Source organism: Clarias gariepinus, chromosome 16, assembly GCF_024256425.1.
Source record: "Clarias gariepinus isolate MV-2021 ecotype Netherlands chromosome 16, CGAR_prim_01v2, whole genome shotgun sequence".
NCBI classification, from domain to species: Eukaryota; Metazoa; Chordata; class Actinopteri; order Siluriformes; family Clariidae; genus Clarias; species Clarias gariepinus.
Genome location: NC_071115.1, coordinates 1890017 through 1912500, shown reverse-complemented (window position 1 = coordinate 1912500; position 22484 = coordinate 1890017). Strand labels below are relative to the sequence as shown.

Below are 22484 nucleotides of genomic sequence, written 5' to 3'. Positions count from 1 at the left end.
TCCATGAAGGTCCTGTGGAACGGTGCACTACCAGATCTAATGAGCTGATTAAGGTCTGAAACCTTGTAAAAAGAATCTGAGACTCTGGAACTCTTAGGGTGCCCAAACTTTTTCACAGAGACATAATAATGTTTTTATTTTATTTATTTTTTGTTCATTTTAAGGCATAAGAAGTAACTATGCATCAATGTTTGCTGAAAATATTGTGTGTTTTTTTTCCATTTTCAAGAGAAAAATTTTCCAAAATCAGTTCTTTATTAAGGGGTGCCTAAACTTTTGCATAAGACTGTATATACAAGCTGAAAGCACAAATCCTCTCTGTTACTGTCTCATCATTGTGATTTCACACTGTGATTGCTTTTTGATGATGTGACTAATTTTCGCCATTAAAATGTCCTCACTTCCTGTCAAGTGACAACGTCGGCTCTGAGTCAGAATCATTACGACAAAAACCAAACAAACGGGAACAAATTGGGTTGGGGGGGATTACCTATTTTGTAAATAATAATAATAATAATAATAATAATAATATACCTCATTACACAACCATTAGCTTATGGTTTACACTTCATCTTTAATTTTGTAATTGTAATTCTTGTTAATAATTTTTTAAAATAATAGATAATAGATATAATAGATGAATGTTACATATCTGCAAATGTGACACAACAAGCTCATTAAGCTCAAAGGCTCATTAAAAAAAAGCATTTTTACGTTTGTGAATTTAAAAAAGCGTAATTTTTTAAACATATTGTATCTCAGTGGGCGGCACGGTGGCTTAGCGGTTAGCACTGTCGCCTCGCACCTCCAGGGTCCCGACCAGGTTCGATTCCCACCTTGAGGTCTGTGTGCATGAAGTTTGGATGTTCTCCCTGTGCTTGGTGGGTTTCCTCCCACAGTCCCAAGACTTGCAGATAAGGTTAAATGGAGTTCCCCAAATGTCTCGTAGTGTAGGTGTGTGTGTGTGTGTGTGTGTGTGTATGTGTGCCCTGCAAAAGATTGGCACCCCCTCCAGGGTGTACCCCGCCTCGTGCCCTAAGTAAAGATGAGAAATTTTCATTTATTTATTTGTTTGTTTGTTAATTAGGGTTAAATTTTAACAATCCATTACTATTACTAATACAACAACTCCTATTACTACTACTGTTAATGAGTCAGTATATAAAAAATGTATAATGTGTTAAAATGAATAAAGTCATTAATAAGCACAAAATCATGTGACATGTTTTAAAGTGATAAATTATTGCCATTACAGCATCTTTACTTCCTGTCATGTGGCAAAGTTGACTCTGAGTCATTATGACAAAAAGAATTGAAGGAAAATTATTTAGTTTGTAAATTAAAATAATAACAACAATAACAATGATCACAATGATTATTATTATTATTATTAATATTATTATTATTATTATATAATCATATAATATAATCAAGCTTAAAATGTTATACATTTAATGTAGATGTACATTCATGTAGATGATGCTAACGACACTTTAGCCCTCGCATTTATGGACTTACTAAATTCCTTTGGGGTTAAACAAAATATAAATAGATCAACTCACCGCTGTAATCATACACTAGATTTAATTATATCTCATGGTATAGATGTCACTAATATAGAGATTTTAACTCAAAGTGATGATATCACAGATCATCAACTCCTGATATATACTCTACCCATAGAACAGATTAGCTGTGTCTCTCCACGTTATCGATTTGTTAGAAATATGAATCCGACTACTAAAGACAGATTCACAAGTAATCTACCGGATCTGTCCCAAATTCTTATTAGACCCCTAAATGCAGACGATCTAGACGAAGTGACCAGCAGCATGGGTACTATTTTTACCAGTACATTAGACACTGTTGCTCCCATCAGATTTAAAAAAGTCAGAGATAAAACACTTGCTCCTTGGTACAATAGTCATACTCGCGCCCTAAAGAGAGCAACCCGTAACCTTGAGCGAAAATGGAGAAAAACTAAATTAGAAGTTTTTCAAATTGCGTTTAAAGACAGTATGTGCAGCTATAGACAGGCTCTAAAAACTGCTAGGACCGAGCATCTTAGCCAACTGATAGCAAGAAACCAAAACAATCTCAAGTTCTTATTTAGTACAGTAGCCCGCCTAACAAAACCTAAGATGCCTCCAGAGAGTACTCCACAACATTTTAGTAGTGAAGATTTTATGGACTTCTTTAATGAAAAAATCGATAGCATAAGGAAGAAAATAACAGAGGTTCAACCTCTAATAGCATCTCATGATCTAGTTCAGCCTAGAGCTTCACATTTAGATTTTCAGTGCTTTACAGGTATAGGACAGGAAGAGCTGTATAAACTTATCACCTCAGCTAAATCAACAACGTGCCTGTTAGACCCAATACCAACCAGATTTTTAAAAGAAGTGATGCTTACAGTTGGAGAGCCACTTCTAAACATTATTAATTCTTCATTATATCTAGGTCACGTCCCTAAACCTTTGAAGCTGGCAGTTATTAAGCCGCTTCTTAAAAAATCTAATTTGGACGCGAATGAAATAACAAATTATAGACCGATTTCAAACCTTCCGTTCATATAAAAAATATTAGAAAAAGCAGTATCAGCTCAAATATGCACATTCTTGCAGAAAAACAACATCCTAGAAGAATTTCAGTCAGGTTTCAGGCCCCATCATAGTACAGAAACTGCACTAGTTAAGATTGCAAACGACTTGTTTTTAGCTTCAGACCAAGGCTGCATCTCAATACTAGTCTTACTTGATCTAAGTGCTGCATTCGACACCATAGATCATAATATTTTCATAGACCGCCTACAAAATCATATAGGTATTCAGGGGCAGGCATTAAAATGGTTTAGATCATACCTGTCTGATCGATACCATTTTGTAGATCTAAATGGAGTACCGTCTGATGTAATGCCAGTGAAATATGGGGTCCCACAAGGGTCAGTTTTAGGACCTCTCCTGTTCTCAATTTACATGCTTCCCCTGGGAAACATCATTAGAAGGCATGGGATTAGTTTCCATTGTTATGCTGATGATACCCAATTATACATCTCAACAAAACCAGATGAAATACCCAAGTTGTCTAGATTAACAGAGTGTGTCCAGGACATAAAAGATTGGATGACCAATAACTTTCTTTTACTAAATTCAGATAAGACAGAGATATTGCTCATCGGCCCAAAAACCAGCACACAACAGCTTTCACAATTCAGCCTGCGTTTTGAAGGATGTACTGTTACTACTAGCTCAACAGTAAAAGACCTGGGCGTGATATTAGACAGTAACTTGTCTTTTGAAAATCATATTTCCAATATCACAAAAACAGCCTTTTTCCATCTTAGAAATATTGCCAAACTTAGGAGTATCCTATCCGTATCTGATGCAGAAAAGCTAGTTCATGCATTCATGACCTCCAGACTGGACTATTGTAATGCATTACTAGGTGGTTGTCCTGCATCCTCAATAAACAAGCTACAGTTAGTCCAAAATGCAGCCGCCAGGGTTCTCACTAGATCCAGAAAATATGATCATATAACCCCAATATTATCATCCCTGCACTGGCTACCTGTTCAATTTAGAATTAATTACAAAATAGTACTACTTACATACAAGGCTTTAAATGGTTTAGCTCCCTCATACCTAACCAGTCTTTTGATACGCTATAATCCACCACGTCCCTTAAGATCACAAAACTCCGGACTTCTGGTAATTCCCAGAATTTTAAAATCTACAAAAGGAGGCAGGGCATTTTCATATTTGGCTCCAAAGCTTTGGAATAGCCTTCCAGACACTGTTCAGGGAGCAGACACGGTTTCCCAATTCAAAAGTAGACTCAAGACGCATCTCTTTAATCTGGCATACGCGTAACTCATCCCATAACCTCATACTCCAGTACACCTATCCTGAATGGCAACTACGCTAATTCTCTCCATCTTTTCTGTATTTTTCTACCCATCCTGAGACATCTGGAGATTGTGCCAGCTTCAGTAGACAAAGGCCAACCCTGCAAGGTTTCTAAGGCATCTTGAGAAGGACCTGCTCCAGCTAGATTCTGCTTTATGATGGCTGGAGCTACACATCCTGCTCCTGTGCTTCCAGTGATCTGACCCCATCTGCCCTCTGCACCTACTGCTGAACTGAATCTACACAACTTCTGATATATTGAACTTTCACCTGCACAACACACTTGATGTTATTTCTGTCTGTTATCACCCAGATGAGGATGGGTTCCCTGTTGAGTCTGGTTCCTCTCAAGGTTTCTTCCTATTGCCATCTCAGGGAGTTTTTCCTTGCCACTGTCGCCGTCACCCTTGGCTTGCTCATCAGAGACATTTCATTCATCATTCATTCATTTAATTATTATCTAGACACATTTTTCTCACACATACACACTTTCAAATATTTTCTTTTCTTAAAAAAAAAAAAAAAATCTTTAATTTTTTTTTTTGTGAAGCTGCTTTGGGACAATGACCATTGTTAAAAGCGCTATATAAATAAAATTGAATTGAATTGAATTAAATTTCTTTAAACAAAAATCATCCAACCCATCTAGAATGTTTTTATTTTTTAAATATATTTAATACACACTTCAGGATTAAGCTGCATTTGTGATGAATGAGTGAATAATACAAACTATTTTAATACACAGACAATTTTGATCTGAATTTCTCTTCAACTAAAAATGTTTTGTACAGAGATAGTGTGCCTCAGTGAGCCTTGGCTGCTCAGGATCCAGTCGCCATTTCACCGGTTCTCCTTGTTTGGACACTTTTGGTATGTCCTGAACACTTCAGCCTCGGAACATCCCACAAGCTTCTGGTTTGAAGACATTTTCAGTGTCTTGTTACAAAGCAGGTGAAAGTGTTTGGGATATATATAAAAAAATGGGCAAGCGTAAGGATATGAGTGACATTGACAAGGGACAGATTGTGATGGCTAGAGTACTGGGTCAGACCAAGTGAAAAACTGCAGCTCTTGTGGGATGTTCCCAGACTGATGAACTGGTGAGCTGGAGTCAGGGCCATGGGCGACCAATACTGACTGATGTGCATGGGGAGTGAAGGCTGGAGTAGTTCACTTTGTAGTGTAGTCCGACCCAATAAACGCACTACAGTAGATCAAACTGAGGAAAAGGTTACTCCTGGCTGTGATGGAAAGGAGTCAGAACACGCAGTGCATCACTGTTATGGTAGAGAAAGGGGAACATACTCAACATTAGACAGGTGCGCATAATATCATTGTATATCTGTGTATATACATATCTATCTGTCTATCTTTATACACCAAAACTCAAATTTGTCACATATACACAACCACACCATACACAGAATATGATGCAGTGATAACCTTATATTCTTTATTCTTAAGATACAATAGAAAAGAAGGGTTCCAAATTTATATATATATAAATTGCATTAAAGGATATAATAAAATAAAATAAAAAGAAATTCCAATAAAAATGTAGGTTAAAATATAAAATTGTACAAATTTAAAAAGGAAAGATAAAAAAAAAAATATATATATATATAATTATACAGGAGTATATACAGTATATTAAGTGGTTAAATTGGAATAGAACAGAATACAGGAGAATACTGTATATCTTGCGTCGGGCGCGCGAACCAGCGTCTCGGTCTCGCGCGCGCACGTCGCGCCCGCGCGCACGTCTGGCGTTTAAACGCCCCCCCCCCCCTTCCCCCACCTCTCTCCACCACTCCCCCTTTCTCTTCACTGTAAACAGCTGTGCGCATGCGCGTCCGGGCTCGGGTTGAGAGAGTGAGAGAGACTGAGGGACTGTGAGGGAGGAGAACTGAACATTAATACAACACACAGCCCGCAAAACTCATCCCCGCTCCGAGTGTGTGAGTAAATCAGACTCCGTGTTTATCATGTGTGTGTGTGTGTGTGTGTGTGAGAGAGAGAGAATACACCGCAGTGTGCAGGGGTCCGGGCAGGCGCAGCGCTTCTGTTAGCTTAGCATAGAGAGCAGGCTAGCTCGCGCTGCCCCACAGTGTGTTTGTTTGTTTGTTAGTTTGTTTGTTGAATTAAGTCGACTCTTTGTTCTGTACAGCGTGTTTATGTGAATTAATGTTTCTCAGTGTTGTTATGCACGTGACACTGAAATAAACACCAGGTGTTATAAGAGTTTATAACAAACACACTGTGGGGCTCTGAGCAAACACACAGCACACTCACTGTCTCTCTCACTGTCTGTCTCTCTCACTGTCTGTCTCTCTCACTGTCTGTCTCTCTTACTGTCTGTGTCTCACTGTCTCTCTCACTGTCTGTCTCTCTCACTGTCTGTGTCTCACTGTCTGTGTCTCACTGTCTCTCTCACTGTCTGTCTCTCACTGTCTGTCTCACTGTCTGTCTCACTGTCTGTCTGTGTCTCTCACTGTCTGTCTGTGTCTCTCACTCTGTCTCTCTCTCTGTCTGTGTCTCTCTGTCTGTGTCTCTCTGTCTGTGTCTCTCTGTCTGTGTCTCACTGTCTCTCTCACTGTCTGTGTCTCACTGTCTGTGTCTCACTGTCTCTCTCACTGTCTGTGTCTCACTGTCTGTCTCACTGTCTCTCACTCTGTCTCTCACTGTGTCTCACTGTCTCTCACTCTGTCTGTCTCACTGTCTGTCTGTCTCACTGTCTCACTCTGTGTCTCCATCTGTCTCACTGTCTGTCTCACTGTCTCTCACTCTGTCTGTCTCACTGTCTGTCTGTCTCACTGTGTCTCACTGTCTCTCACTCTGTCTGTCTGTCTCACTGTCTGTCTGTCTCACTGTCTCTCACTCTGTCTGTGTCTCACTGTCTGTCTGTCTCACTGTCTCTCACTCTGTCTGTGTCTCACTGTCTCTGTCTCACTGTCTCTCACTCTGTGTCTCTGTCTGTCTCACTGTCTGTCTGTCTCTCACTGTCTGTCTCACTCTGTGTCTCCGTCTGTCTGTATCCTTCCCTCTGTCACTCCCACTGTCTGTCTCCCTCTGTCTCCCTCTCTGTCTGTCTCTCCTCCCTCCCTCCCTCTCTGTCTGTCTGTGTCTCTCTCTGTCTCTCTGTCTGTCTGTCTCTCTGTCTGTCTGTCTCTCTGTCTGTCTGTCTCTCTGTGTCTCCCTCTCTCTGTCTGTCTCTCTGTCTGTCTGTCTGTCTCCCTCTCTCTGTCTGTCTCTCTGTGTCTCCCTCCCTCTCTGTCTGTCTCTCTGTGTCTCCCTCCCTCTCTGTCTGTGTCTCTCTCTCTGTCTGTCTCTCCCCCCCTCTCTGTCTCTCCCCCCTCTCTGTCTCTCCCCCCCTCCCTGTCTGTCTGTCTCTCCCCCCCCTCCCTGTCTGTCTGTCTCTCCCCCCCTCCCTGTCTGTCTGTCTCTCCCCCCCTCCCTGTCTGTCTGTCTCTCCCCCTCTCCCTGTCTGTCTGTCTCTCCCCCCTCCCTGTCTGTCTGTCTCTCCCCCCCTCCCTGTCTGTCTGTCTCTCCCCCCCTCCCTGTCTGTCTGTCTCTTTCCCCCCCTCCCTGTCTGTCTGTGTCTCTCCCCTCCCCCTCCCTGTCTGTCTGTCTCTCCCCCCCTCCCTGTCTGTCTGTCTCTCCCTCCCTGTCTGTCTGTCTCTCCCCCCCCTCCCTGTCTGTCTGTCTCTCCCCCCTCTTCCTGTCTGTCTGTCTCTCCCCCCCTCCTTGTCTGTCTCTCCCCCCTCCCTCTCTCCCCCTCTCCCCTCCCTCTCTCCCCCCCTCCCTCTCTGTCTCTCTCTCCCCCCCTCCCTCTCTGTCTCTCTCTCCCCCCCTCCCTCTCTGTCTCTCTCTCCCCCCCTCCCTCTCTGTCTCTCTCTCCCCCCCTCCCTCTCTGTCTCTCTCTCCCCTCCTCCCTCTCTCCCCCCTCCCTGTCTGTCTGTCTCCCCCCCCTCCCTGTCTGTCTGTCTCCCCCCCCCCCTCCCTGTCTGTCTCTCCCCCCCCCCCTCCCGGTCTGTCTCTCCCCCCCCCCCCTCCCGGTCTGTCTCTCCCCCCTCCCTGTCTGTCTCTCTCCCCCCCTCCCTGTCTGTCTCTCTCCCCCCTCCCTGTTTGTCTCTCCCCCCTCCCTGTCTGTCTGTCTCTCCCCCCCTCCCTCTCTGTCTCTCTCCCCCCTCCCTCTCTCTCCCCCCCTCCCTGTCTGTCTGTCTTTCTCCCCCCCTCCCTCTCTGTCTGTCTCTCTCCCCCCTCCCTCTCTGTCTGTCTTTCCCCCCTCCCCCCCTCCCCCCCCTCCCTGTCTGTTTGCCTCCCCCCCCTCCCTGTCTGTCTCTCCCCCCCTCCCTCTCTGTCTGTCTCTCCCCCCCTCCCTGTCTGTCTGTCTGTCTCTCCCCTCCCCCTCCCTGTCTGTCTGTCTCTCCCCCCCCTGTCTGTCTGTCTCTCCCCCCCTCCCTGTCTGTCTGTCTCCCCCCCCTCCCTGTCTGTCTGTCTCTCCCCCCCTCCCTGTCTGTCTGTCTCTCCCCCCCTCCCTGTCTGTCTGTCTCTCCCCCCCTCCCTGTCTGTCTGTCTCTCCCCCCCTCCCTGTCTGTCTGTCTCTCCCCCCCTCCCTGTCTGTCTGTCTCTCCCCCCCTCCCTGTCTGTCTGTCTCTCCCCCCCTCCCTGTCTGTCTGTCTCTCCCCCCCCTCCCTGTCTGTCTGTCTCTCCCCCCCTCCCTGTCTGTCTGTCTCTTTCCCCCCCCTCCCTGTCTGTCTGTGTCTCTCCCCCCCCCTCCCTGTCTGTCTGTCTCTCTCCCCCCCCCTCCCTGTCTGTCTGTCTCTCTCCCCCCCTCCCTGTCTGTCTGTCTGTCTGTCTCTCCCCTCCCCCTCCCTGTCTGTCTGTCTCTCCCCCCCCTGTCTGTCTGTCTCTCCCCCCCTCCCTCTCTCCCCCCCCTGTCTGTCTGTCTCTCCCCCCCTCCCTCTCTCCCCCCCTCCCTGTCTGTCTGTCTCTCCCCCCCTCCCTGTCTGTCTGTCTCTCTCCCCCCCTCCCTGTCTGTCTGTCTGTCTCTCCCCTCCCCCTCCCTGTCTGTCTGTCTCTCCCCCCCCTGTCTGTCTGTCTCTCCCCCCCTCCCTCTCTCCCCCCCTCCCTCTCTGTCTGTCTCTCCCCCCCTCCCTCTCTCCCCCCCTCCCTCTCTGTCTGTCTCTCCCCCCCTCCCTCTCTCCCCCCCTCCCTCTCTGTCTGTCTCTCCCTCCCTGTCTGTCTGTCTCTCCCCCCCCTCCCTGTCTGTCTGTCTCTCCCCCCCCTCCCTGTCTGTCTGTCTCTCCCCCCTCTTCCTGTCTGTCTGTCTCTCCCCCCTCTTCCTGTCTGTCTGTCTCTCCCCCCCTCCTTGTCTGTCTCTCCCCCCTCCCTCTCTCCCCCTCTCCCCTCCCTCTCTCCCCCCCTCCCTCTCTGTCTCTCTCTCCCCCCCTCCCTCTCTGTCTCTCTCTCCCCCCCTCCCTCTCTGTCTCTCTCTCCCCTCCTCCCTCTCTCCCCCCTCCCTGTCTGTCTGTCTCCCCCCCCTCCCTGTCTGTCTGTCTCCCCCCCCCCTCCCTGTCTGTCTGTCTCCCCCCCCCTCCCTGTCTGTCTGTCTCCCCCCCCCTCCCTGTCTGTCTCTCCCCCCCCCCCTCCCTGTCTGTCTCTCCCCCCCCCCCTCCCGGTCTGTCTCTCCCCCCCCCCTCCCGGTCTGTCTCTCCCCCCTCCCTGTCTGTCTCTCTCCCCCCCTCCCTGTCTGTCTCTCTCCCCCCTCCCTGTCTGTCTCTCCCCCCTCCCTGTCTGTCTGTCTCTCCCCCCCTCCCTCTCTGTCTCTCTCCCCCCTCCCTCTCTCTCCCCCCCTCCCTCCCTGTCTGTCTTTCTCCCCCCCTCCCTCTCTGTCTGTCTCTCTCCCCCCTCCCTCTCTGTCTGTCTTTCCCCCCTCCCCCCCTCCCCCCCCTCCCTGTCTGTTTGCCTCCCCCCCTCCCTGTCTGTCTGTCTCTCCCCCCTCCCTGTCTGTCTGTCTCTCCCCCCTCCCTGTCTGTCTGTCTCTCCCCCCCTCCCTGTCTGTCTGTCTCTCCCCCCCTCCCTGTCTGTCTGTCTCTCCCCCCCTCCCTGTCTGTCTGTCTCTCCCCCCCCTCCCTGTCTGTCTGTCTCCCCCCCCTCCCTGTCTGTCTGTCTCCCCCCCCCCGTCTGTCTGTCTCCCCCCCTCCCTGTCTGTGTCTCTCCCCCCCCTCCCTTTCTCCCCCCTCCCTCCCTTTCTCCCCCCTCCCTCCCTGTCTCCCCCCTCCCTCTCTGTCTCTCCCCCCCCTCCCTGTCTGTCTGTCTCTCCCCCCCCTCCCTGTCTGTCTGTCTCTCCCCCCCCTACCTGTCTGTCTGTCTCTCCCCCCTCTTCCTGTCTGTCTGTCTCTCCCCCCCTCCTTGTCTGTCTCTCCCCCCCTCCCTCTCTCCCCCTCTCCCCTCCCTCTCTCCCCCCCTCCCTCTCTGTCTCTCTCTCCCCCCCTCCCTCTCTGTCTCTCTCTCCCCTCCTCCCTCTCTCCCCCCTCCCTGTCTGTCTGTCTCCCCCCCCTCCCTGTCTGTCTGTCTCCCCCCCCTCCCTGTCTGTCTGTCTCTCCCCCCCCCCTGTCTGTCTCTCCCCCCCCCCCTCCCGGTCTGTCTCTCCCCCCCCCCTCCCGGTCTGTCTCTCCCCCCCCCCCCCCTCCCGGTCTGTCTCTCCCCCCCCCCCCCCTCCCGGTCTGTCTCTCCCCCCCCCCTCCCGGTCTGTCTCTCCCCCCCCCCTCCCGGTCTGTCTCTCCCCCCCCCCTCCCTGTCTGTCTCTCCCCCCCTCCCTCTCTGTCTGTCTCTCCCCCTCCCTCTCTCTCCCCCCTCCCTGTCTGTCTGTCTCTCCCCCCTCCCTGTCTGTCTGTCTCTCCCCCCCTCCCTGTCTGTCTGTCTCTCCCCCCCCTCCCTGTCTGTCTGTCTCTCCCCCCCCTCCCTGTCTGTCTGTCTCTCCCCCCCTCCCTGTCTGTCTGTCTCTCCCCCCCCTCCCTCTCTGTCTGTCTTTCCCCCCTCCCCCCCTCCCTGTCTGTTTGCCTCCCCCCCCTCCCTGTCTGTCTGTCTCTCCCCCCCTCCCTGTCTGTCTGTCTCTCCCCCCCTCACTGTCTGTCTGTCTCTCCCTCCCTCCCTGTCTGTCTGTCTCTCCCTCCCTCCCTGTCTGTCTGTCTCTCCCCCCTCCCTGTCTGTCTGTCTCTCCCCCCCTCCCTGTCTGTCTGTCTCTCCCCCCCTCCCTGTCTGTCTCTCCCCCCCCCCCTCCCTGTCTGTCTCTCCCCCCCTCCCTCTCTGTCTGTCTCTCCCCCTCCCTCTCTCTCCCCCCTCCCTGTCTGTCTGTCTCTCCCCCCTCCCTGTCTGTCTGTCTCTCCCCCCCTCTCTGTCTGTCTGTCTCTCCCCCCCCTCCCTCTCTGTCTGTCTCTCCCCCCCCTCCCTCTCTGTCTGTCTCTCCCCCCCTCCCTCTCTGTCCCCCCTCCCTCTCTGTCCCCCCTCCCTCTCTCTCCCCCCTCCCTCTCTGTCTGTCTCTCCCCCCCTCCCTCTCTGTCTGTCTCTCCCCCCCTCCCTCTCTCTCCCCCCCTTCCTGTCTGTCTGTCTTTCTCCCCCCCTCCCTCTCTGTCTGTCTTTCCCCCCTCCCTCCCTCCCTGTTGTCTGTCTCTCCCCCCCTCCCTCTCTGTCTCTCTCCCCCCCTCCCTCTCTGTCTGTCTCTCCCCCCCTCCCTCTCTCTCCCCCCCTCCCTGTCTGTCTGTCTTTCTCCCCCCTCCCTCTCTCTCCCCCCCTTCCTGTCTGTCTGTCTTTCTCCCCCCCTCCCTCTCTGTCTGTCTTTCCCCCCTCCCTCCCTCCCTGTTGTCTGTCTCTCTCCCCCCTCCCTCTCTGTCTGTCTTTCCCCCCTCCCTCCCTCCCTGTCTGTTTGCCTCCCCCCTCCCTCCCTCCCTGTCTGTTTGCCTCCCCCCCTCCCTGTCTTTCTGTCTCCCCCCCCTCCCTGTCTGTCTGTCTCTCCCCCCCTCCCTGTCTGTCTGTCTCTCCCCCCCTCCCTGTCTGTCTGTCTCTCCCCCCCTCCCTGTCTGTCTGTCTCTCCCCCCCTCCCTGTCTGTCTGTCTCTCCCCCCCTCCCTGTCTGTCTGTCTCTCCCCCCCTCCCTGTCTGTCTGTCTCTCCCCCCCTCCCTGTCTGTCTGTCTCTCCCCCCCTCCCTGTCTGTCTGTCTCTCCCCCCCTCCCTGTCTGTCTGTCTCTCCCCCCCTCCCTGTCTGTCTGTCTCTCCCCCCCTCCCTGTCTGTCTGTCTCTCCCCCCCTCCCTCTCTCTCCCCCCCTCCTCCCTCTCTCCCCCCCTCCCTGTCTGTCTGTCTCTCCCCCCCTCCCTGTCTGTCTGTCTCTCCCTCTCTCTCTCCCCCCTCCCTCTCTCCCCCCCCTCCCTGTCTGTCTGTCTCTCCCCCCCTCCCTGTCTGTCTGTCTCTCCCCCCCTCCCTCTCTGTCTGTCTCTCTCCCCCTCCCTCTCTCTCCCCCTCCCTCTCTCTCCCCCCTCCCTCTCTCCCCCCCTCCCTGTCTGTCTTTCTCTCCCCCCCCTCCCTGTCTGTCTGTCTCTCCCCCCCTCCCTCTCTCTCCCCCCTCCCTCCCTGTCTGTCTCTCCCCCCCTCCCTCTCTGTCTGTCTCTCCCCCCCTCCCTCTCTCTCCCCCCCTCCCTGTCTGTCTGTCTTTCTCCCCCCCTCCCTCTCTGTCTGTCTTTCCCCCCTCCCTCCCTCCCTGTCTGTTTGCCTCCCCCCTCCCTGTCTGTTTGCCTCCCTCTCCCCCCTCCCTGTCTGTCTCTCCCCCCCTCCCTCTCTGTCTGTCTCTCCCCCCCTCCCTCTCTGTCTGTCTCTCCCCCCCTCCCTGTCTGTCTGTCTTTCTCCCCCCCTCCCTCTCTGTCTGTCTTTCCCCCCTCCCCCCCTCCCTGTCTGTTTGCCTCCCTCCCCCCCCTCCCTGTCTGTTTGCCTCCCTCCCCCCCCTCCTTGTCTGTTTGTCTCCCTCCCCCCCCTCCCTGTCTGTTTGCCTCCCTCCCCCCCCTCCCTGTCTGTTTGCCTCCCTCCCCCCCCTCCCTGTCTGTTTGCCTCCCTCCCCCCCTCCCTGTCTGTTTGTCTCCCTCCCCCCCCTCCCTCTCTGTCTGTCTTTCCCCCCTCCCTGTCTCCCTGTCTCTGTCTGTCTTTCCCCCCTCCCTGTCTCCCTGTCTCTGTCTCTCTGTCTCTCTGTCTCTGTCTCTCTCTGTCTTTGTCTCTTTGTCTGTTTCATTCTTGCACATCTGATGCAACTCTATTTGTGTTTAAATAAAATTTAAAGAAGAACATCTAATCTAACACACATTCAAGGGGTAACAAAACCGTCCTCATTTATTATATATTTTCTTAATTTATTATTATTTCCATGCAGGCAGTTTTATTCTGAAGCCCGGTCTCTCTGTGGGCTTTGGTCTCGTCCATGTTGGTGTCACATGATCAGATTAATCAGGAATATTATTCAGAGGTGTGAGATCGACTAAAACCCTGTTCTAATTGGATTAGTTTATCAGGAGGCTAAACTAATCCTGGATCAGTGTGTTGTATCGCCAGAAAGTATTTATCTGGAAGAATGTAAAGAGGGGTGTGTGTGTGTGAGAGGATTTCAGTAATACTTTATACTGGTAGCTGTCATTGTTTAATCTGCCTATGGGATCTCGATTTTCTTCTCGACTTATAGTTTCTCTCCTCCTTTAGAGGTAGTGAGCGTGTGAGTTTTCAAGGTTTCACTAATTTATTCCAGAAGTTTCTGGAATAAATTCTTTACGATTGTTTAATTATTTAGTAACAAGTGCAGAGTAGCAGCTGTGAACAGAGTTTATTTATTTATTTTTATTTATTACATTAAAAGGCTTCATTGAGGCTTTCAGGATACAAGTCATGAGAATATAATGATTGTTTGGTTTGTTCATTTAAACATATACTTTAATTTTTTATTACATTCATCCATCCAGCACGTTTCGTTAATCACTCCAGGCAGCTAGAGCTTTAATGTGGCACAACAACAGATTTTTAAAAATGTTTTATTTACGTTTTTACGTTTAATTTATATGTTTTTGTATTTAATTAATGAAAAATCGTTGCAGTTCCTTTAGGATCCTGCAGGTGGTGCCCTAAACCACTCACAGCACAGGATTGTGTTTTTGGAACTTTGGAACTGTAGGAGCGAATGAATGCTTTACCATTATGTCCTAAATGATAAATCAGTGTGGTGAGGTGTGATGGCTTGAGGTCATGAGAAAATATTTTCTATTTATGATATATTTCTAAACACAAATCTGGGAAATAATAGTATAATAATAATAATAACTTTTTATAAAAAATTATGCTTGATGACGTCTCATGTTCGCCTGCTCTTGTTTTATTTCCAGGCAGCATCTCAAGCGAGCGTCCTCACTCTGTCCTGTCCCTCCCCTCAGCTCCCTGAGACACTAAACCTTCATCACCTATAAGCTTAGACACACACACACACTCTCTAAACACTACACACGGATCACTTCACCGCCCTGTTTGATGTGATACGAGCGTCTGGTTCATCGTCATGGCCTCCGTCTCCAAAACCTCCGAGCTGGACATCCCAGATAACCACCAGAAGAGCTGGCAGGCCCTGCTCGCCGCTGCCGAGGTGTACAGCCAGAAGTCGGGCTGTGACCTGGCCATCCTGACTGCCTGCAAGAAGTTCCTCCCATCTGGCGCTGAAGCTGACACTGGCAAGAAGAGAGAAGGGGGCGGAGCCTTGCCGGCAGGAAGCAGGAAGTGGGAATACGGCTATCATGTTTGGGGTCAGGGGGCGCTGGCCGAGGCGTCCCGCCGATACCTGGACGACATCGGCGTGCTGCACTCCACCACGGTGCTGACGGCGCAGAGACAGGCACGCCTCGCCTCAGGGGAGGGCGGGGCCAAACTGGGCGTGGACATTCCCTCCGAGAGGCCGGTTAGTTGATTGGAAGGAGACGTGACATCATACTTTAGCTTTGTCCAATTCTCTAACAATTTTATTTTAATTTCTTTAAAAAAATTTTTTTAAAGTCAACATTTCTGCCAGGAGTTTAATCATATAAAGTTTTACTGTAACATTAGACTGAACACAGCATCTTATTTTCAAGCATTTTTTATTTTATAAATAAACAAATAAATACATAAATAGACAGACTAGTTCATTGATTAATTCGTTATAATAAAATGCTTGAAAATTAAATGCAGTGTTGCGTCTAATGTCAGCATTTAACACTTTAAATATTAATTATATAATTTGTATTTTATTGCTGATCTTACTCTTAATTTTATCTTTTAGTATCCTGTCTCAAATTTTTTAATACATTTATTTATTTATTTATTTTTAAAGTTCTTATTATTTTATTAAACTTATGCTAACTTTCTTTGACCATAATTTTTTTTATTTAATTGTAATTTGTTTACTTGGGTCATGTTATTAGATAATTATTAAATATAATTTTTCTGATATTAGGCTCATTTTAAACCTTTAAGCGTGTCTCTAAATATGAATTAATTTACACATTATTATTGTTATTAACAAATATATTTAATTTTTTACTATTAAGCATCTTAACAGAATCTCCCCCCCCCCCATCAGTTCCCTATCATTATTTTTTTTTTAATGATAATTTTATTTAGTTCAATTATTAAATGTTTTTTTTTTTTTATGTTTTATTTATAATTCATTGTTTTGCTGATTTTAGTTCTTTGGATTGAAAAAAATATATACGTATTTTAATTGCTGACTTCATCATCCTGACTTTGCATTTTATATTTTTAAATTTATAAAAACAAAATACCGATTTTACTTTTAGTAGCGATCTGATGTGGTGTCGTGTTCCCTCCAGGTGCTCACTCTGTAGGCTGTTATCCCTGATGATGTCATTCCTTGATCCCTAACCCCTGGATTATTACGACTTTGTTTTGTTTTTTTGTCGTCCAGACGTCGGTGGGTGACGGAGGTTCGGGCTCGATCAGTCCCGGCCTGAGACTCTACTCTCAGAGCTACCCGTCTATCTACAGCGGGGCGGCGGTCGGCGTCCCCCCATCGGCCCTGCAGGGGAACGGAGGGAAAGAGAGAGAAAGAGCTGCTCTGGGGGAGGTGGAGAGGGCGAGGGAGAGGGCTGGCATCGTGGACCTGGAGGAGGAAGAGGAGGAGGACGGGGAGGAGGACGATATGGACGGGCGCAGACGCAATCTCAACGAGTCGACCGGTCTGTCTGTCTAAGCTTGTTAATCACTTATTTTACCTGTAAATAAGTAAGAAAAAGGGCAGATGTACAATTTCTCTCTCTCTCTCAGCTTGTCTCTCTGTCTCTCTCCTCCCCTCAGGTGTCTTCTCCATGGACGAGGATTCTCTATCTCATGACTGTGAGCCGTTTTTCGAGTCGGATGGTGAGGAGGAGAGCACTGACGGTGAGTACACAAAGCACAACCCTCCCCTAAGTGTAGTAGTAAGGATTGGCCACTAGAGGTCAGACTTGGACATCTGTACTGATTACAATGTGGTGATGATTGATTGGTGTGTTTGTGTGTTGAGGTTCCCTGAGTGAGGAAGCTCCTCCTCCTCCTCGAGGCCTGGCCATGGGTCACTCGGCCCTGTCTCGCCTGTCTCACCCCACGGCGCTGGCGCGCTCGCTGCCCGTCTCGGTGCCCGTCTGGGGCTACAGGAACAGCCGGTCCGGGCAGGGCGAGTCTCACAGTGGAGAGCGGGTGAGCTCGAAGTTTAATTACATAGGATTCTGTTAAGTAAAAATAATATATATTGTGCAATCCGTGTAACGCCCACAAAACTCCATATAAAAATAAAAATATTGAATGATGTATAGGTATAATAATCATCATCATAATAATAATAATAATAATAATAGTAAGAAGAAGAATGTATATATTTAAAAAAATCTATTTTAAAGATTTATTTATCATAATTTATGGACTTTTATCGTCTTAAACAATTCACTTGAATTTTGGAATTTATGTGTCAGCTTTATGTGATTTTAATTAATAGTTTGATTAAATGTTCCCGGATGGTGCTCTTTGTCTCCGATTTAGTGTGTTTGTTTTGGGCGCTGTGGGTTCACGACGTCTTCTCAAATCATGATTTAAATATTAAAAGATTTAACTCTACAGTATTTTCCAGATTAAATGGAAGTGCATTAATCTGCACAGTCAATAAAGTCAAGGTTAGGTTTGTTTACCTTAGTACAGTTTTTCGAGGAAAACTTTAGTACAGTGCAGCAGAACGCTCCCTCAAATCAATACGCAGCTAACTGTTTGCGTCTCCTTTCGCTTTGTGGGTGACGTAAGCGCTTCTTCGTCGGTGTTTACCGACGGTTTGCATCCGGAAGCGTGTCTCACCAAACAAATAATAGCGCAAAAAAAAAAACATGACGCAAGCTTTTAAAATTACAGTGGAACCTCGGATTACGAGCTCAATTCGTTCCGGAAGCAGGCTCGTATTCCAAAACACTCGTAAACCAAATTTAATTTACCCATAGGAAATAATGAAAACTTAAATTATTCGTTCTACAGCCCAAAAAAATAAATACATAAATATAATTAACACAAAATATAAAGTAAAAATAAAACAAAATAACCTGTACTTCACCTTAAATTTTTTTTTAAATATATCCCGACAGATAAGGGTTTTCGTTTGTGCACGGAGGGTGTATGTGCAGTGGCGGACTGGGACAATAATTCAGGCCGGGAATTTGACTCCACTCCCAGGCCACCTCTGCTGCTGCAGTCACCACCACCCTATTCATGTAATCTACTGGACTGATAAACTTGTAGGCTAACCCTATTATTGTAACAGGTAGACTACCAGATGCAATATAAATGAATAAAAAAATAGCCCTTAACAACTCACTAGGAATACACCATTTATAATACCAAACCAATGACAAATAGAAAATTGGCTTTTTAAAAGAGATAATAAGAGACACATTCACATGTTGAAATATTTACATTTTATGTATTTTCAGTGCTCAACTCTAGTATATCGAATGCATCAGAAACACAAACACAAATAAACTTAACAAAACCTATAACAGCGTAAGTAACAGATAACAATGTTTACTTAATTATGGCATTATGTGAAACAGACCAGTAAGAGTAAACAGTAAGTAATTAGCACTACTAGTACACCAGTAGGCGTTTGAATTGGGTGATACTTAAAAAAAAAAATCTAAATCTTTAGACTGTGGACAGGCAAAATAATCAAAAGAGATATAAAGGCTTTCACTGTCTCCTTAATCTTTCCCTGAATCCTTCTCTCTATCACTCTGCACATGTAGTTGCTCTGCAATATGAAATAAGCATGTTCAATAATCTGTACTTATAATTGTGCAGCCATCAGTTGTATGTCCCCAAAATCACAGTCCTACTACTGATCTTATAAATCATAAAAAAGCACATGTTGTTTAAAAAGTATAGCCTGCTGCCTGCATGTTTAGTTTTGCTTATCTTTAACTTTACCTGAAGGTCCCTGCTCTGACTCAAACGCTGAACTGTCCACCACCTCTAGCTCAACAGCAGGAGCATTTACAGCACTAGTGCTACTGCTGCTTCCTTCGTCACCTTTTCAGACGAAACGAGACTTGACACAGCACAGCAGCACTTACATATTGTTACTCGTTTGTTGGTTTAGTTTTATCGATTGTGATGATCTAAGTGATTTGGATGAAAGTGTTCGTCTGCCAAATTATTATAAATATAATGTAGATGTAATCTTGACCGACCTGTTCCCTTACTGGCGAACATGGCTGGGATTTTGCAGCAGCTTGCTGCGTCTGTGGCCAGGGCTTTTTTCCTTTTTTTATACGCTGACTCTCTGCTCCTCCTTTGCGTTTACGCTCCATTTTTTGAACGATTTAGTCAGATATACCCTGTCTCCGGATATAGCCAGATATTAAGCAGTGCGTCGCTGACGTTGGGTCATGTGATGTGGGAGTGTAATTTTTCCTCCTGATCTTCTAATCTTCCCCTCCCTTTCCATTGCCTGATTCGTAGATTGAGAGACCCGTCAATTAATTCGTAGTTATACACCAGCCTATCACATGCCAGGCTGATCGTCTGCACAGCGGCAGCCGGCAGGCCAGAACGACCGTCAGGCCACCGGGAAATGTCCCGGTGCTCCCGATGGCCAGTCCGCCCCTGTGTATGTGTGTAAAATGTGCACGCACACACACACACATTAACGGGTAGACCGTTTTTGAAACCGTTTAAAAATTAGCAAGGAACATTCCTAGTCACACTCACGTGAGCGCATACTAACAGGATCACTGCTGTAAGTAAAACAACAACAAAAAAATTAAACAGCTCCTCACCTTTGAAAACAATCGCGACAAAGAGGAGTTTGCGTGTTTATTTGGCAACCTAAGAAGAGGGGGGCTGAATGGGGGCTCGCTCCCGTTTACAGCCTCCTTCTCTCAGGTTGCCAAACAAACACACAAACTCTCTGCCTAACACAGACACAAACACACACACGCACTCAAAAACACTGCAAGCACTAAGACCCAGCAGGGGAGACGATAGGTCTCGGCTTTACAGCTCCCCTTCTCTCAGGTTGCCAAATAAACACACAAACTCTGTCGCGATTGTTTTCAAAGGTGAGGAGCTGTTTAATTTGTTTTTTGTTGTTGTTTTACTTACAGCAGTGATCCTGTTAGTATGCGCTCACGTGAGTGTGACTAGGAATGTTCCCTGCTAATTTTTAAACGGTTTTAAAAATGGTCTCTCCGTTAATGTGTGTGTGCGCGCGCGCACGTACATCACACACACACACACACACACACACAGTGTGTGTGCGTGTGTGTATTCACTCAGCAGGAGAGGCAATTACCTACAATTCTGCTGCAAGAGAGAGAAAAACCGTTGGCTCACTTGTGATGATGTAACGCTCGTTGTTAAAACAAGAAGCGCATGCGTGAAACATGATACTCGGTGCTCGTAAACTAAGACAATGCTCGTTTTTTAAGGCAAAAATTATTAAAAATTGTTGCTCGTCTTGCGAAACACTCGTAAACTGCGTTACTCGTAATCCGAGGTTCCACTGTAATTAAAAGAAGCTTTGAGTTTGAAAATTTTGCCTTAATCATTTTTTGTAATCGAGTTACTCGAGGAATCGTTTCAGCCTGAAATTTGATGCAGATTCCACATTTTCTAGCCTTACCGTTTGTCTCTCTTATTTTAAAATACAGTCCGTGAAAGTTTTGAATGAAAAATGCGATGAAACTTTGACCATCAGGTCCTTTTGATGGGCGTGGTCTAATATTCTAATGAGCTGGCTTGATTGACGGCCTGGCGTTACTTAGATTAGCTTTCAAATAATTGAAACCTTGGTTTTATTATTGTGTGTGTGTTGCAGGTGGGCTGTGCAGATCTCGATCACATCGCTGCCAGCATGAAGGCTCTTCTAGCTCCTGCAGCCACCGACGGAACGGAGATGTTCGGAGCGCTTCCTCGACCTCGGCTCAACACAGGCGACTTCTCGCTCAAGCACTGATGATGGATGTGTGTGCGTGTGTATGGTTGGGAAACGAATCATGAAAGACTAGACGTGTGAAAATGAACTGAGATGTAAATACGAGGCGAACATGTTATTTTTTAGACAGATTTCCACATTTAACACGACAGGAATATTTGGTCTTTTTTTTTTTTTTTTTTTTTTTTTTAAATGAGGCAAAAGTGGAAAGACCAAGTTTGAGTTCGGAGATTGTACAGATCCGCATCGAGCTGCTCTGGGATTAGTGGTTTGCCTCTGTGGCGTAATTAAATGTAGCAGTTGCACTGATTCTGGATCAGTGGTGAAAGTTTAGGAACAAAGAAATTATGAAAAGAAAAAAAAAGTTCACAAGGACGTTTTTGGCGTCAGGATTCACTTTCGGTAACGTTTAAGCTCTAACGTAAAGCTTGCCGATATGATACGACGATTATGATGATACGATATCGATATTGCGATACATTTGTTACCATTAAACGATGACTTTTATAAGCGTTGTTAGTATTGTTATGCATCAGCTGTTTTCATAGTTCTCAATAGTTTGATAGTTTTTTTTTTTATTTATCTTTTTTTTTTTCCTTTTTAAAAAGTTATTTTTTTAATAACTATTTTTATAACACTGCACTCATTTTGTGTTCATCAAAGAAACAAAAATCTTGATGTCACCATGTGATATTTTCGGACATATCGTGCCAACTCTCAAAAAAAAAAAACGGACATATTGAAAACCCATCAGTTAATTTCATTATAGATTGACTGGGGGCGGAGCTTAAACTCTAGTCTTTGCCCACAACCAAGCAGTAATGCATATCAATACTCCCGTCACCCGCCCCAACCCACCATAAAACGTCCTTGTAAACTCGGATATAGGGAACGTGGATCAGACTTGGATGAAAACGTGAGCGTGAAAGCAGGCGAGATTTAATTCGTATGTTTTGCGTAACGTAGCAGGCGTTGAGAACTGTCGCCGATTTTAAACAAACACGAGACGACTGTGTGTGCTTCTAAAAACCAAAAAAAAAACCAACAAATACAATCGATATTTTCCTGGAAAAATCTAAAAAACAAAAACGACAAAAACAACAAAACTGCGAGACAGTCAGTGAAAAGCTGCTTCTATTTGAATCTGCTCCTGTTCTGATCGATACAGGAACAGCTAACTGACATGTTTCTTTTGCTAGCTTTAGCCAAAAAAAAAAAGAAAACGGTCATTAGCATAATGCTAGCTGGATGTTTGCTTGCTTCGTTGTCAGCAGTTAAATTTCAAAAATCAGCCTCGTTCACTGCGCATTAGTTTTAGTCACACAACCTTTCACGCTATTGTACGTGAGCAACACTAAGAAACAGCACGTGTCATGTTCGTGGACGTAATCGATGCCGCTAATTTCCACGCTGATACTGTTGAGAAATCGATGCTATGCTTTTTTTTTTTTTTTTTTTTTTTTTTTTTTGGGTGAATTGTTTAAGACGATAAAAGTGTAGTGAAACATCTGTGTTATGGCTGATGATGATGATGCTGCTGCTGATGATGATGATGACATTGTCAGTCTCACACATTTCACACCATGTGTTCAGTGTTTAAACAGTTTTGAATAAAACTCTTCGTTTATTGTTGAAGAAAAATTTGCCATTTCTTTAGTCTTCAGTGTTTAGTCCTCTCGATTTTTTTTTTTTTTTTTGTATTTTTTTTGTATTATTATTTTTTTTACATTTATGAAAGGAGGCTCCAGTGTCAGGACTTTGCTAACTTCTGTTACAAAGTAAACAAATCCTGTACTTGAGCAAAAGTTGAGATTTCCTAGGGCAAATATTACTTAAGTAAAAGTAGATGTCATGCATTTACATGTGTACTTGAGTAAAATATACTGTAAATATGGACTTCAGTACAATAACACAGTCATGCTCACGGTCACCTCCCGCCTTTGAAGCTGTAAAATCTCAGGTTTCTGTGTATAACCTTTTGAGAGGGAGGAAGAAAAGAATGGACTAAAGAAGATAAACAGCATTAATCATGTTTCTGCAGCATTAAATGTAATAA

The 22484-nt window shown here is 46.5% G+C and overlaps 1 protein-coding gene across 1 annotated transcript; it reads left to right on the top strand.

The window, feature by feature from the left end:
• Positions 1 to 5753: 5753 nt before the first annotated feature.
• Positions 5754 to 21415, top strand: akt1s1 (AKT1 substrate 1 (proline-rich)). Its single transcript, XM_053515471.1, has 6 exons — positions 5754 to 5863; positions 14319 to 14881; positions 15887 to 16157; positions 16276 to 16359; positions 16484 to 16656; positions 20312 to 21415. Exons 2-6 carry the CDS (start codon positions 14489 to 14491, stop codon positions 20447 to 20449), a joined length of 1059 nt encoding a protein of 352 aa, XP_053371446.1. The 5' UTR covers positions 5754 to 5863; positions 14319 to 14488; the 3' UTR covers positions 20450 to 21415.
• The last annotated feature ends 1069 nt before the right edge of the window (positions 21416 to 22484 follow it).

Bases quoted from the DNA above. Each gene is read 5' to 3' on its own strand.
- akt1s1 (XM_053515471.1), top strand. From the start codon at position 14,489: ATGGCCTCCGTCTCCAAAACCTCCGAGCTGGACATCCCAGATAACCAC. The intron at 16,158-16,275 runs GTCTGTCTGTCT...TCCTCCCCTCAG, and splicing joins CAATCTCAACGAGTCGACCG to GTGTCTTCTCCATGGACGAG. The intron at 16,657-20,311 runs GTGAGCTCGAAG...TGTGTGTTGCAG, and splicing joins AGTCTCACAGTGGAGAGCGG to GTGGGCTGTGCAGATCTCGA.